This window comes from Schistocerca piceifrons, chromosome 8, assembly GCF_021461385.2.
Source record: "Schistocerca piceifrons isolate TAMUIC-IGC-003096 chromosome 8, iqSchPice1.1, whole genome shotgun sequence".
Lineage (NCBI taxonomy): Eukaryota > Metazoa > Arthropoda > Insecta > Orthoptera > Acrididae > Schistocerca > Schistocerca piceifrons.
This window is the reverse complement of record NC_060145.1, coordinates 455,665,802-455,681,200: the sequence shown is the minus strand read 5'-3', so window position 1 is coordinate 455,681,200 and position 15,399 is coordinate 455,665,802. Positions and strand designations below refer to the sequence as shown.

The following is a 15,399-nucleotide window of genomic DNA, read 5'->3' as shown; positions in this document are numbered from 1 at the left end:
AATTGAACTGAATTGAATTGAAAAATAATTAAAAGTGTCTTGGCTTACAATTCACACCAATTCTGAAATACCTTCATCAGCAAGACATATTTATAATTGACGTACACCATTAAAACCTACAGATTGTGACCAGTACTCTTGATGAAGTTAACGATCACTTTATATAGACGAACGTCTTTAGTACACAAAAGAGAAGAAGCTGATTGAGGAAGATGGTAGCCCATACTCAGCAATATCTTCAAAAAGACCAACCGTTCACGGTCAAATTTGGGGCACATAAATAAGATGTGGTTGACATCAGCTTCCGACTCAGGATCACACTCACATGCTGGTGAACTGTAAACGTTGATCCGATGTAGATGCTGTGGGAAAGAGGCATGATTGAAGCGGAGTCTTATGATGGTAGAAATCGTGGATCGGTCCAGATGTTACACAGTCGGCGCGAATTCAATAGCCACGCTGCGGCCCTATTCAAACGTGTGCGCGCATTTCCCCTCCCTCCACTCCCTCACTACTCCGTGACCTTGCACCTGCTCGCGAGCACGTGCCTGAGCAGACGCGAGTACTCGCGCTCAAAACCGGCCAGTTGTTAAGCCCTGACCTAAGTTCATGGCTTGTAGAAAAAAAAAAAAAACCTAACGCTAAATCACAGTAAGACTCAGTTTTAACAGTTCCTAACACACAATTCAACAAAATCTGAAGTGAGTGATTGTTCGACACGAAACTTAGTATATTTCGCTTATTTTCATTAGCTTATGTCGTATGTTATTATATTTTGGGGTAACTCTTCCCATTCTAAAAGGATATTTTTGGCTCAGAAACGGGCGGTTCGCGCAATAAGTGGTGTTAAGTTCACGAACCTCTTGTCGACCCCTGTTCACGCGTCTGGGTATTTTGATATTCACCTCTCAATATATATATTCCTTACTGTCATTTCTTGTTAGCAATATTAGCTTACTGCCAAGAGTAAGCAGCTTTCAATCGGTTAATACTCGGGAGTAATCTAACCTGCATTTGGATCGGACTTCCTTAACTCTTGTGCAGAAAGGTGTGCAGTATACCGCTGCATCCATTTTCAATACGCTACCGCTAGAATAAAAAATCTTAGCAGAGATCCACGCGCTTTCAAATCTAAACTGAAGTTTCCTCATGGGCCACTCCTTATATTCTGTCGAGGAGTTCCTTGAAAAATTAAGCTGATTCTCGTTTACTTAAACTTATGGATTAACTTCTTTCGGTTTCAAAAACATATTATTTTTATCTGTTATTACTTTTATGTTGTAAAAAATATGAAATGAGCGTTTGGCATCGTTGGCCGAGAGGCCCCTATTCGGGTTAGTTCGGCCGCCGAGTGCAAGTCTTATTTCATTTGACGCCACATTGGGCGGCTTGCGCGCCGGTGATGAGGATGGAATGGTGACGAGGACAAAACACAACGCCCAGTCCCTGAGCGGAGAAAATCTCCAACCCAGCCGCGAATCGAAGCCGGGCCCGCTTGCATGGGAAATGAGCACGTTTCCACCCAGCTAAGCAGGCGGACTTTTACGTCTAAATTTGGTCCTACGGAACTTGACATGTAAATAAATAAATAAAATCGAGACATATGAGCTCGTCGAAGAAACAAACGTCGCTCAGTTTCAAGTTGAGGTGCAGCTAGAGACTGCTGTAAGCCTTTGAAGCACTTGAGAACACTGCTCCTGTCACCTTGTTCATACTGTAGCCGTCTGTTATTATTTTGTTCCACTTCGTGAAGGAACTGTTGGGTTCTCACGTGACGATTCATTATTGGCGCATTGCCTAGTGACAAGCTTTAAAATCCATGAACGAGCTGAGCAGGCTGATTGGTCAGCGATTTCGTGAGAGCGAACAGTGTCTTTCTTGCATTCTCAACACGAGGACCTTGAACGATTTCCAAGGGAGGTATTGCTGTAAGGTCATGCTATTGGTGATTTGTGTTAGGATTTTACCGTTTTATCGGTAAATTTCTTGAGAATACAGTTTCCTATGCTTGGTGAACTTCATAGCTTATGTGATATCATGTCTGATCTACACAGTAGATGGGCTACGTGCAGTTAAAGTTCCTTGTCCGTGTAATGTGTCAATGTTGGATTTGAGGGATCCAGATACGACTTGAACGACACTTTAAGTGCTCTGGCCATTGGTTGCATCTTCTTCCCAGAAGAAGGGGCAGGTTCATTAGGTCCTTCTAGTGAGGGTGTATTTCGTCACTCGCTTATGAATTGACAAGCGAGTTTTCATGCGTCTGGGGGTGTGATATCCAGCTTAGCGAACTGCTGGTCGCGCTGACTGCAGTGTGGGTTTTCGGTCACATCCTTGGGAGTGATGTATCTTCACGTTAGACAAGGCTTGGCGTCTTTAGGGAGAGCTCAATCAGAAGATTAAATTTCTTTTGGGGGATCCAGTAGTTTTTCCTTATAGACGGTACAAATGGACACGCCCACCTTGGGTTATAAAACTGCCAGCCAGTCTTGGCTTAGAGGTGATCAGCTTTGTCAATTTGAACCTGACTTCAAGATGACTTAGGAAAGTAACACATAACATCTAGCTGGACAATGGTACCAGGGAGGCTTGTACCTACTATTACTTCTCACATGAATGAGCTTGTACATTGTAACGTTAGCAAGGAGGTTCACTGGAATGCCTTTTTTGGAGTAACAATCTGATTTTGTTGTTGTCATTACAGATGGGCGGGAGCCAGAGCAGTGGCGCGACTGGGTCACACAACGGGTCATGGGTCGTGGACACTGGCAACTTCACCACGCTGGGTAAGTGGTTACTGCAGTGTCTGATGCCAGACCTTAGCCACATTATTATAGTAAGCAGGTACTGCAATGTCCGACTGCTGGAACTTCACTGCACTGGCTAAATGTACACTGTGATGCCTGACTGCTAGCAACTTCACTACACTTGGTAAATGCATGCTATGATTTTGACTGCTGGAACTTCACCACAAATGGTAAGTGGGAACTGCAATGTCTGTCTACCAAAACTACACCATACTGAATGAGTGGGCACTGCAGCTGGGAACTTCAACACCTTAGCACGGAGAGGAAGTCGGCACTGCAGTTATTGACTGCCATCTACATCTACATCTACATACATACTTCGCAATCCACCATACAGCGCGTGGCGGAGGGTACCTCGTACCACAACTAGCATCTTCTCTCCCTGTTCCACTCCCAAACAGAACGAGGGAAAAATGACTGCCTATATGCCTCTGTACGAGCCCTAATCTCTCTTATCTTTGTGGTCTTTCCGTGAAATATAAGTTGGCAGCAGTAAAATTGTATTGCAGTCAGCCTCAAATGCTGGTTCTCTAAATTTACTCAGTAGCGCTTCACGAAAAGAACGCCTCCTTTCCTCTAGAGACTCCTACCCGAGTTCCTGAAGCATTTCCGTAACACTCTCGTGATGATAAAACCTACCAGTAACAAATGTAGCAGCCTGCCTCTGAATTGCTTCTATGTCCTCCCTCAATCTGACCTGATAGGGATCCCAAACGCTCGAGCAGTACTCAAGAATAGGTCGTTTTAGTGTTTTGTAAGCGGTCTCCTTTACAGATGAACCACATCTTTCCAAAATTCTACCAATGAACCGAAGACGACTATCCGTCTTCCCCACAACTACCATTACATGCTTGTCCTACTTCATATCGCTCTGCAGTGTTACGCCCAAATATTTAATCGACGTGACTGCGTCAAGCGCTACACTACTAATGGAGTATTCAAACATTACAGGATTCTTTTTCCTATTCATCTGCATTAATTTACATATGTTAACCGCAGTTATTAAGCGGGTACTGCAATGTCTGACTGCTGGAACTTCAACACAGTGGTTAAATTGACGCTGCGATGTCTGACTGCTAGCAACTTCACTGTACTTCGTAGATGCATGCTGTGATTTTGACTGCTGGAAGTTCACCACAAACGGTAAGTGTCCCAGAGCTGCACCAAGCGGAATAAGTGGGCACTGCTGCGAACTTCAACTCCTTAGCACGGAGAGGGCACTACAGTGCCTCACTGCCAATTATCAATCACAGTTACTAAGCAGGCACTACAGTGTCCGACTGCTGGAACTTGAGCACAGTGATTAAGAGGGTGCCGCTGTGTGTGATTGCTTGAGACTTCATCACACTCGGTGAGTGGGTGCTGCAGCTTTGGCTGCCAGGACTTCATCACATGTGGTAAGTGGACTCTGCAGTGTCTGGCAGCCAGGACTGTACTGAGTAAGTGGGCACTGCAGTGTCTGACTGCCAAAAGTTAGCCATGCGTATTAAGTGGGCGCGACATTCTCTAACCACTCGGACCTTCGGTACAGTGGTTAAGTGGACAGTGCTGACGCTTCATAGCTAGGTGCTCTAAAGCTGGCTGCCGAAACTTCATCACGCATGATGAGTGGACGCTACAATGTCTGACTGCCAAAACTTTGCTGCAGTTAATAAGTGGTCGCCAGGACGTCCAGCTGGCGGCAGCTACTCCACGGTGGGTAAGTGTGTGCTGTGGAACTTCACTGCGTTGGGTGAGTGGCTACTGTGACGTGTGACTGCTGGAAACTTCACCGCATTGAGTATGCAGACACCCTCCAAATGCTCTGCTGAGCAGTGTCAAGTGACAACTGGCGAGGGCCACGTTGCTCATGAGGGCTTATCGTGAACTTGTATGTGGTACAAAAAAGAAAGCAGTAGAGGTCTGATGGCCAACTGTGGCAGGCGGCGCTGTTTGAGCTGAGGCAGAGGCGCCATCTAGCTGACGCTGACTACTACGGTGCGTCAGCCGGGGGCCCCAAACTTTGTGACAGTGATCCCTTACACTGCTGGAAATACTGCTGACGACAATCCAGCTAATAAGGCTTCCATTCTGATACATTTGCCAATAGGCTTGTTGTTTAACCTGGTAACATTTGCTTTTCTTCTTTGCACAGAACTATATAAACCACACAAGTACTGATCCACAGAGTATGTATTTTACTGCTGCTGCGTACTTTGCATGTTGGTAGCAGATAAGCTGTCACGCTTCACGAACGCTTCCCGATTAGCCATAGTTGTTTCTGCTATCTTTACCATCTGCTGGTGTTTTCGAACTGTTCATCTGTGGTAAGTGACCGCTTCTGTGGGTTCCATATGCAGTGACATATCCTCTTGAGTCACGATTTGATTCGACTGCACAATGATTCTGTTGTAGCTGGTTTCATGCACGGTGTGTTGATGAGATTGAGTACTGCGGAGGCTGCTGGTGGGAGGAAATGGTCACTAGCCGTGTTCAGGGTAATATGTGGCGGCGTGGCCCAGGTACACAGTCACCACTGCCCAAGGCGACTCACCCCTCAGCATACTTGGCATTGCCGCTAACATCCCAGAGCTCTCCAACTCTATTAGAATAGCTCCTCTGCATTAGACGACACTGGGGAAACCGAGGTATAGGTGCTTTAATCAAATGAAACTACATGGTTCGAGTGAGCTTTTCAAGTCCCGGACATGTATGACGTATACATGCAGTCTGAAGCGATCTGAACGAAAATTATGACAAAAGCTGGGATTCGATCTTGGCCTTGCTACAAATTCGCATTTGTCACTTCAGTCTGCATACATACAGAGTGAGTCACTAACTAACCTAGAATAACGCAGAAAGTATGATAGTAGCTGAAAAGTTTGTGGGACAAATGTTGCATGGGACAACGGGGGCCATAATATGACGTTGGTGTTTTGTTACTAGGTGGCGTTGCGTCAGAGATATGGTCAACTTTTTTTTTTATTTTATACGGGATGCTGTAGTTTGGTACTTATTTTCTGATAGCGGCTATCGAGACGAGTCCAATGATGTGTAACAGTAACGTCTTTGAAGGTCAACGAAGGTCAAAAAGGTGGCCTGAACATCCATTTACAGAAGGTGCTCGAAGTGATGACCATTGCTATCAATGCAGTGCTGCAATCTTCTTATCATGGATTGAGTGCTATTCCTTACTGTTGTGGACTGCCAAGACAGCCAATCCACAGTGACGGGTAGCCGAAAGGCACGCGTTTAAGCTCACGCAGGCTGGCGTGAGGTCTGGAACAGTTAAAGGAGTTATACTAGCAAGAAAAGTACGTAGCTGCTGGAATACTTAACTTTAATCCATAATTGGTGAACATCGGTCTGACGGTACATGCATCACAAGATAAATAGCAAATGATAATGGCGCCTTGCTAGGTCGTAGCAAATGACGTAGCTGAAGGCTATGCTAACTATCGTCTCGGCAAATGAGAACGTAATTTGTCAGTGAACCATCGCTAGCAAAGTCGGCTGTACAACTGGGACGAGTGCTAGGAAGTCTCTCTAGACCTGCCGTGTGGCGGCGCTCGGTCTGCAATCACTGACAGTGGCGACACGTGGGTCCGACGTATACTGACGGACCGCCGCGGCCGATTTAAAGGCTACCACCTAGCAAGTGTGGTGTCTGGCGGTGACACAACACTTACCACTTCGGCACTTATCGAAGCACATGCTCTCTGGTATGTCGTGCAAACAGTAAATATTCGCCGAATATGGCGTATCCATCTAACGTGCAATTGACATGTAAACACCATTCGACGGTTTCGCGATACAACACTAACAGCGAATGTGAATGATGTATTCCCTCGAAGAACAAGTGGATATGGTTCTCATTTACGGAGAATGCCAACGAAATTCAGTGAGATCTAGAATTACACGCTGAAAGATATCCTCGATGTGCTCACCCTAGACGTCGTACATTTAAATATGTTTATGATAAATTGAGAACAACTGGATCTTTAACGCATCGGAAACATATCCAGGAAAGGAAAGTTACTAGCGAGGAAACGGAAATTGGTACTCTTGCCAGTGTTATTTGAAATCCTTGTGTCACAAAGGAATCTGGCATGTGCCAGAGTGGTGTTGTTCGTGTTCTGCATCGCCATAAATACTATCCCTCCAAGTTGCACACCAGAAACCGTGGTCGGTGAATGTATGGTATGGGATTCTGAAGCGCAGAATTATAGGCCTGTATTTCATCGAAGGAAATCCTAATGATAGGAAGTACACCACATTCCTGCAAGAAACATTAGGTCTGTTACTGGAAGAAATAGCGTAAGGAACAGAATGTGCTATCAACACGATGGATGTCCGGCACCTTTTTCGCTGATGGCTAGAAATGAGTTGCACAGACAATTTCCAGATCGTTGAATTGGACGCGGAGGAGATGTGTCGTGACCGGCTCGTTCGCCAGACTTGACGCCTCTGGACTTGTTCTTGTGGGGATTCGTAAAAGACATTGTTTATAAAGACATTCCAACTACGCTTGAAGATATGCGAGAGATAATTGTCAGAGCATGTGCTTCGATAAGTGCCCATGTGATATGGAATTCCACTCAATCCACGATAAGAAGATTGCAGCACTGCATTGATACCAATGGTCATCACTTCGAACAACTTCTGTAAATAAACGTTCATGCCACCTTTTTGACCTTCGTTGACCTTCAAAGATCTTACTGTTACGTATCATTGGATTCGTCTCGACAGCCGCTGTCAGGGAATAAGTACCAAACTGTAGCATCTCATTTAAAAAAAACAAAGGTGACCTCCAGATCTCTGATGAGACCCCACCTAGCAACAAAAGACCATTGTCATATTATGGCCCCCGTTGTCCCATGCAGCTTTTGTCCCACAAACGTTTCAGCTTCTGTCATACTGTTGGAGCTATTCTTGGTAGCAATAGTTAATGACTCACCCTGTATAGCGTACATGTTTGGGTTTGAAAGCTCTCTGGAACCATCAGTTTCATTTGATCAATACTAACTGTTACTCCAAGGCAGCTCATATCAGCCTGTTTTTAAGAGTCCGCCAAATTTTATGGAGTCCATTAGGATAAGTTCTTCACAATTAAATGGTCACACAAAACACAGTGTAATGCAATCTCTGATATGCGGAAACGTGACCAAGACGAAATTCAACAAACGAATTACAAAAAGGTCTTCTTTGAAGATGATTCATTACCGAAACGTGAGCGGAATGATTCAACATTGTTAAGTTACACCTACTATGAAATTAAAAAATAGATGATCGAACTGAAAAATTGACGTGCAATTTCCAATTTTCATCAAGTGAACATTAGAAACCTTTACGATCTTCTTGATTATTATCGAGGGAGAATTCTATTTCCAGGTTTGTTCCTGCAAAAGTGTTTATTTTTTGCAGAACAGAGACCCCACAGCTTTACTTCAGTGTTTTCATTTTACTTATTTATATCTCATTCTTCGCTACCAGTTTCGTTGCTATAGCTTCATTATCAAGCATAGATTACAAGAATGAGCACTTGAGAATGAGTCTGTGACCCTGACACCTAACCGTAAGGAATGAAGTATAAATACACTACTGACCATTAAGATTGCTACACCAAGAGGAAATGCAGATGATAAACGGGTATTCATTGGACAAATATATTATACTAAAACTGACATATGATTACATTTTCACGCAATTTGGATCCATAGATCCTGAGAAATCAGTACCCAGATCAACCACCTCTGACCGTAATAACGGCCTTGATACGCCTGGACATTGACTCAAACAGAGCTTGGATGGCGTGTACAGGTACAGCTGCCCATGCAACTTCAACACGATACCACAGTTCATCAAGAGTAGTGACTGGCGTATTGTGACGAGCCAGTTGCTCGGCCACCATCGACCAGACGTTTTCAATTGGTGAGAGATCTGGAGAATGTGTTGGCCAGAGCAGCAGTCGACCATTTTCTGTATCCAGAAAGGCCCGTACAGGACCTGCAACATGCGGTCGAGCATTATCCTACTGAAATGTAGGGTTTCTCAGGGATCGAATGAAGGGTAGAGCTACGGCTCGTAACACATCTGAAATGTAACGTCCACTGTTCAAAGTGCCGTCAATGCGAACAAGAGGTGACCGAGACGTGTAACCAATAGCACCCCATACCATCACGCCTGGTGATACGCCAGTATGGCGATGACGAACACACGCTTCCAATGTGTGTTCACCGCGATGTCGCCAACACGGATGTGACCATCATGATGCTGTAAACAGAAACTGGATTCATCCGGAAAAATGACGTTTTGCCATTAGTGCACCCAGATTCATCGTTGCGTACACCATCGCAGGCGTTCCTGTCTGAGATGCAGCGTCAAGGGTAACCGCGGCCATGGCCTCCGAGATGATAATCCATACTGTTGCAGACGTCGTCGAACTGTTCGTGCTGATGGTTGTTGTCTTGCAAACGTCCCCATCTGTTGTCTCATGGGGCGAGATGTGGCTGCACGATCCGTTACAGCCATGCGGATAAGATGCCTGTCATCTCGACTGCTAGTGATACGAGGCCGTTGGGATCCAGCACGGCGTTCCGTATTACCCTCCTGAACCCACCGATTCCATATCCTGCTAACAGTCATTGGATATGGACCAACGCGAGCAGCAATGTCACTATACGATAAACCGCAGTCGCGATAGGCTACAATCCGACCTTTATCAAAGTCGGAAACGTGATGGTACGCATTTCTCCTCCTTCCACGAGCCATCACAACAACGTTTCACCAGGCAACGCCGGTCAACTGCTGTTTGTGTATGAGAAATCGGTTGGAAACTTTCCTCATGTCAGCACGTTGTAGGTGTCGCCACCGGCGCCAACCTTGTGTGAATGCTCTGAAAAGCTAATCATTTGCATATCACAGCATCTTCTTCCTGTCGGTTAAATTTAGCGTCTATAGCACGTCATCTTCGTCGTGTAGCAAATTTAATGGCCAGTGGTGTAAATAAAATGTGTACGTGTGCAAATCTACAGTGTAATTTAAAAAGATCTGTATAGATGAACGATTAAATATAACAGAACAAATGATACAATATGGGAAAGACAAACCCTCAAAGTTTTATTTGGAACACGGTGCCGGCAAGTTAGTTCGGGAAATCACCGACGTGGCGCCGAGCAAATGACTCTTCCGTAATGAAGCCGCTTTTTATCTTTCGGTGTAGGCCAACTGACACGACACATGCACGCGGAGGACAACTGCCGAACACGGATTTCGAGAAAGTGAACAACGTGTTCTGTGCCGTGGCCAACAAGGCAGTCTGCGGACGCCTCTCCTTCACTGGGAGGGCTGTCAGCGGTGCCAACTATATCGTCGTGTTGCAGTAGTGCCTCGTGCCACAATTTGCAACTGACAGCAGAGCTTTCACCTTTCAAGAAGGGGGCGCCCCTGCACATTTCCACAGTTGTGCGCTGTGTGTCCCGGCTCAGGCGCCGCCCTATAACACGGCGCTACCCGCACTGTCGCCGCCATTGCTGGACATGGCGCCCTGCTACTTTTTCTTGTGTGGTTAAATCAAGGGCGGCGTTTATATTCCACCTCTACCACAGAACCTCGAAGACTTGCGACATCGCCTCCCAACAGCTGTTATTGCCGTCGCTCTTGACTGTGTAAATCACCAAATTCTTTTACAAAAAGCTGCACATTTCGGTATAAGTGGTGCAGCAGGGAAATGGCTTGACTCATATCTGTCAAACAGGAAACAAAACGTTGTAGTAGATAGTCAAGATGGTGTGCCAGTATCTTCAGAATGGGGTACCATCACATGTGAAGTGCCGCAGGGCTCAGTTCTGGGCCCTCTACTTTTTATTATATTTATAAATGATCTCCCTCTCTCTACGGAATATTGTAGATTAACCATTTTCGCGGATGACATAACACTACTTATTCATAATTCAGTAGATAAACTTGAGGTAACATCAAATAAGGTTTTAAATGAAACGGTGAACTGGTTCAACATTAATAGTCTTTCTTTAAATTACTGTAAAACAAACTACATGCAGTTCCACAAAACATCCAAAGATGAGGAAATAGTAATAAAAATAGGTGAGCAGACAATAACCAGGGTAGATTCCTCAAAATACCTAGGCTTGCATATTGTTAGCAAACTGAATTGGTCAAACCACATCGTGGATCCATCCAAAAGACGAAGCTCAGCAACATACGCATTGCGCATTGTTTTTTCTTATAGAAATATGGAAACCATGTAGTCAGCGTTTTATGGTTACTTTCATGCAATTATGGCATTTGGAATTATACTTTGGGGAAATCAGCCACTGGCTAAAAAAGTACTGTGTGTACAAAAAAGATCCATAAGGATCGTGTGTGGAGTCCATCCTAGAGCCACATGCAGGAATCTTTTTAAGAAGCTTGAAATACTTACATCCACTGCGCAATATATATTCTCGTTGATGTGCTTCATAAGGAAAGAAAAATCGATCTTTAAGCTGAATAGTGCGTATCACAGTCACAATACTAGAAGGAAACATGATATCCACTATGAACAGCCAAATCTAAGTATGGTGCAGAAAGGAGTCCATTTCAGTGGCTGTAAGATTTTTAGTGCCCTCCCTTAAAGAACTAAGTGTTTGGTAGATGATGATCTCTTGTTTAAAAAAAACCTTAAGGCAGTTCCTATTGCAAGGATAATTTTATACAATAGAAGAGTTCCTGAACTACAGTGTTCAACATTTCTTGTATGGTAAATTGCAAATGTATGCCCAAATTTGCATTTGTAATACCGAATACTTTTATTGCAAACATATATTTTGCAATATTTATTTCTCTGTAACACTTATTATTTTGTAATCTTTATCTATCTCTAAAATGTATTTTTTGTAGTGGGACCTAAGTTACTGTTTACTGTTTTTGTTTTGTTTTATGTATTACCATAAATTCTGGCCAAAAGCTTGTAAAATTGACACGTTCCATATCCTGTGATAGTGTCACAACATGGATCACCGGAACAAGAGATAAATAAATAGATAAATAAATAAAAATACACAGTTAGGTATGGCAAAATTGGACTACCGATAATATGTGTGCTGTCTGAAGAAGGTGGACACACAGAACACTCATAAACGATGTGAAAAAACTTTGAGGGTTTGTCTTTCACAAATTTCATGTTTTGTTACGTTGTTCTAAAGACACTTGTACAAATTTCTCGAGTATCCAGGAGACTGACTTCGCCATTAATCATTAGAACCTGCCCTCGCCTGGTTTACGTTTTGATTCTGGTTGCTCCCTGGACTGTTGGTGTACGCTTAAGGGCTCCGTGTATCACTCAGTAAAATAGGAACCCTTACTAGATCACTTCGTTGTCAGTATATGTGTCTGTCTGTCTGGCTGTTAACACTCTTTTTTACTCAGGAACGACTAGAGGTATCAAGCTGAAATACATACTAAGGTATGTGGTCCCTTGGCGAGACAAAAAATTTAAGAGTCTAGGTTAATGCAGTCAGAAGACAGGGCTAGTTACGATACTCACAAACTCACCCGTCAAAACGTGTGGGCTACTTCCCGTTGACCTACAATCACGAAATTTGCCAGGAAGCAAGATTTCACAGTGCAAGTAAAAGAAAAAAATCCGAAAATGGTTAATTATAAATATATCACACTTTTTTTAACCTTTAAAAACTTACATTGCGTTCGTAATCCATCAAAAATGTCAGGAACTACTGTAGGGGTCTATATCTACATCTACATCTACACGGATACTCTGCAAATCACACTCAAGTGCCTGGCAGAGGGTTCATCGGATCACCTTCACAATAATTTTCTATTATTCCACTCTCGAGCAGCGCGCGGTAAAAATAAACACCTATATTTTTCCATGTTTCTGATTTCCTTTATTTTATTATGATGATCGTTTCTTCTTATGTAGGTCGGCGTTAACAAAATGTTTTCTCATTCGGAAGAGAAAGCAGGTGATTGAAATTTCGAGAGAAGATTCCGCAGCAAAGAGAAACGCCTTAATTTTAATGATTTCCACCCTAAATCCTATATCATGTGCGTCACATTCTCTCCCCTATTTCTCGATTATACAAAAGTGCTGCCCTTCTCTGAACTTTCTCGATTTACTCCGTTAATGCCACCTGGTAAGGATCCCAGACCCCGCAGCATTACTCCAAAAGAGGACGCAATACCATAGTGTAGGCAGTCTTTTTAGCAGATACGTTGCATCTTCTAAGCGTCTTGCCAATATATCGCATTTTTGGTCCGCCTTTCCCATAACATTTTCTAAGTGTTCTTCCCAATTTATCATTTTAAAGAACATAGTTCTTATATAGGAAAACAGCGATCTGTAATTATTATAAATAAATTGGAAGCAGTCTGCCACCACCAGCCACAAACAAGAGGATTGCCATGCGCCACCGCCTCGAAACCGGTCACCATTAAAAAAAGTCAAGCGATCAATACTGCTTCAAATTTATTCCCAATTTAAGTTTTACATAATAGTAATTCCTAGGTATTTAGTCGAATTTACAGGCTTTAGATTCAACGGTCTCCATTTAGCATTCATGTCGATGGCCTCACACTTTTCATTATTTAGGCTCAACTGCCTATTTTAGCACCATACAGATATCTTTTCTAAATAGTTTTGCGGTTTGTTTTGATATTCTGATGACTTAAGTAGACGATAAATGGCATCATCTGCTAACAATCTAATATGGCTGGTGAGATTGTATCCTAAATCGTTTATATTGATAAGGAACAATAGAGGACCTATAACACTACCTTGGAGAACGACAGTTACTACGAAATGTGAGCTCTCTGACAGGAAATCACGAATCCAGTCACATGACTGAGACGATATTCCATAAGCAAGCAATTTGATTACAAACCGCTTCTGAGACACAGTGTCAAAAGCTTTCTGGAAATCATAAATATGGAATCAATTTGAAATCCCTTGTCAATAGTACTCAACACTTCGTGTTAGTGAAGAGCTAGTTGTGTTTCACTAGAACGATGTTTTCTAAATCCGTGTTGACTGCGTGTCACTAGACCGTTCTCTTCGCGGTAATAAATAATGCTCCGAAATTCAGCTGCATATTGATGTTAATGATTTGGGCCTGTAATTTAGTGGATTACTCCTACAACCTTTCTTGACTATTGGTGTGACCTGTGCAACTTTCCAGTCTTTCGGTACGGATCTTTCGTCGAGCTAACGGTTGTATATGATTGTAAAGTATGCAGCTGTTTCATCAATATACTTTGAAAGGAACCTAACTGGTATACAGTCTGGACCAGAGGACTTGCTTTTATTATGTGATTTAAGTTGCTTCACTTCTTCGAGGATATCTGCTTCTAATTTACTCATGTTGGCAGCTGTTCTTGATTCGAATTCTGGAATATTTTCTTCGTCTTCTTTGGTGAAGGCATTTCGGAAGGCTGTGTTTAGTAACTCTCCTTCGGCAGCACTGTCTTCGATAGATCGCCCAGAGAAGGCATTGATTGTGTCTTGCCTCTAGCGTAATTTACATACGACCAGAATCTCTTTGAGTTTTCTGCCAGGTTTCAAGATAAAGTTTTGTTGTGGAAAGCATTATAAGTATCTCACATTGATGTCCGCGCTAAATTTCGAGCTTCTGTGAAAGATCGCCAATCTTGGAGGTTTTTCGTTCTTTTAAATTTGGCATACTTTTTTCGTTGTTTCTGCATCGGTGTTCTGGCCTGTTTTGTGTGTCAAGGAGGATCAGCTCCGTCATTTGTTAATTTATTTGGTATAAACTTATCAGCTGCTGCCGATACTATTTCTTTGAATTCAAGCCACATCTGGTCTACACTTCCATTGTTAATTTGGAAGGAGTGGCAACTGTCTCTCAGGAAGGCGACACGTGAATTTTTATCTGCTTTTTAATAGGTGTATTTAACGTTTATTTTTGTAGATGGGAGTTACGGTATTTATTCTTGCTTCGACAACCCTGTGCTCATTAATCCCTGTATCCGTTTTCATGCTTGTTATTAGATCAGCACTATTGTTTGTTAAGAGGTTAAGTGTGCTTTCACAACCGTTTACTATTCGAGTGGTCACATGAACTAACTGCTCGAAATAATTTTCAGAGAGTGCCTTTACCACAATTTTGGATGATGTTTTATGCGTACCTCCGGACTTAAACACATATTTTCGCCAACATATCGAAGGTAAATTGAAGTCATCACCAACTATAACTGTATGAGTCGAGTACGTTCTTGAAATTAGACCCTAGTTTGATTTGAATCTTTCAGCAATTGTATCGTCTCAGTTGGCATGTCGGTAAGAGGATCCAATTATTATTTTATTACTGTTGCCGAAAAGGACTACTACCCATACTAACACACAGGAACTATCTACTTCAATTTCGTTACAAGATAAATTAGTTCTAACGGCAACAAACACGTCACTGCCAACTGTGTTTAGCCTATGCTTTCTGAACACCGTTAGGCCGTTCGCAACTTATTTCCGGCTTTAGCCAGCTTTCGATGCCTATAAAGATTTGAGAATCAGTGCTTTCTATTAGCGCTTGGAGCTCTAGTACTTTCCCGACACAGCAACGACAGTTCCTAGATCCACATT

General features: G+C 43.1%; 1 protein-coding gene across 1 annotated transcript in view; it reads left to right on the top strand.

Moving 5' to 3' along the window:
- LOC124712446 (popeye domain-containing protein 3-like) overlaps positions 1 to 15,399 on the top strand; it is a 250,260-nt gene that overhangs the window by 64,455 nt on the left and 170,406 nt on the right. Inside the window, exon 2 of the mRNA XM_047242741.1 lies at positions 2,705 to 2,786. Within this exon, the coding sequence (XP_047098697.1) occupies positions 2,705 to 2,786 (82 nt within the window). The remainder of the gene's footprint in view (positions 1 to 2,704; positions 2,787 to 15,399) is intronic.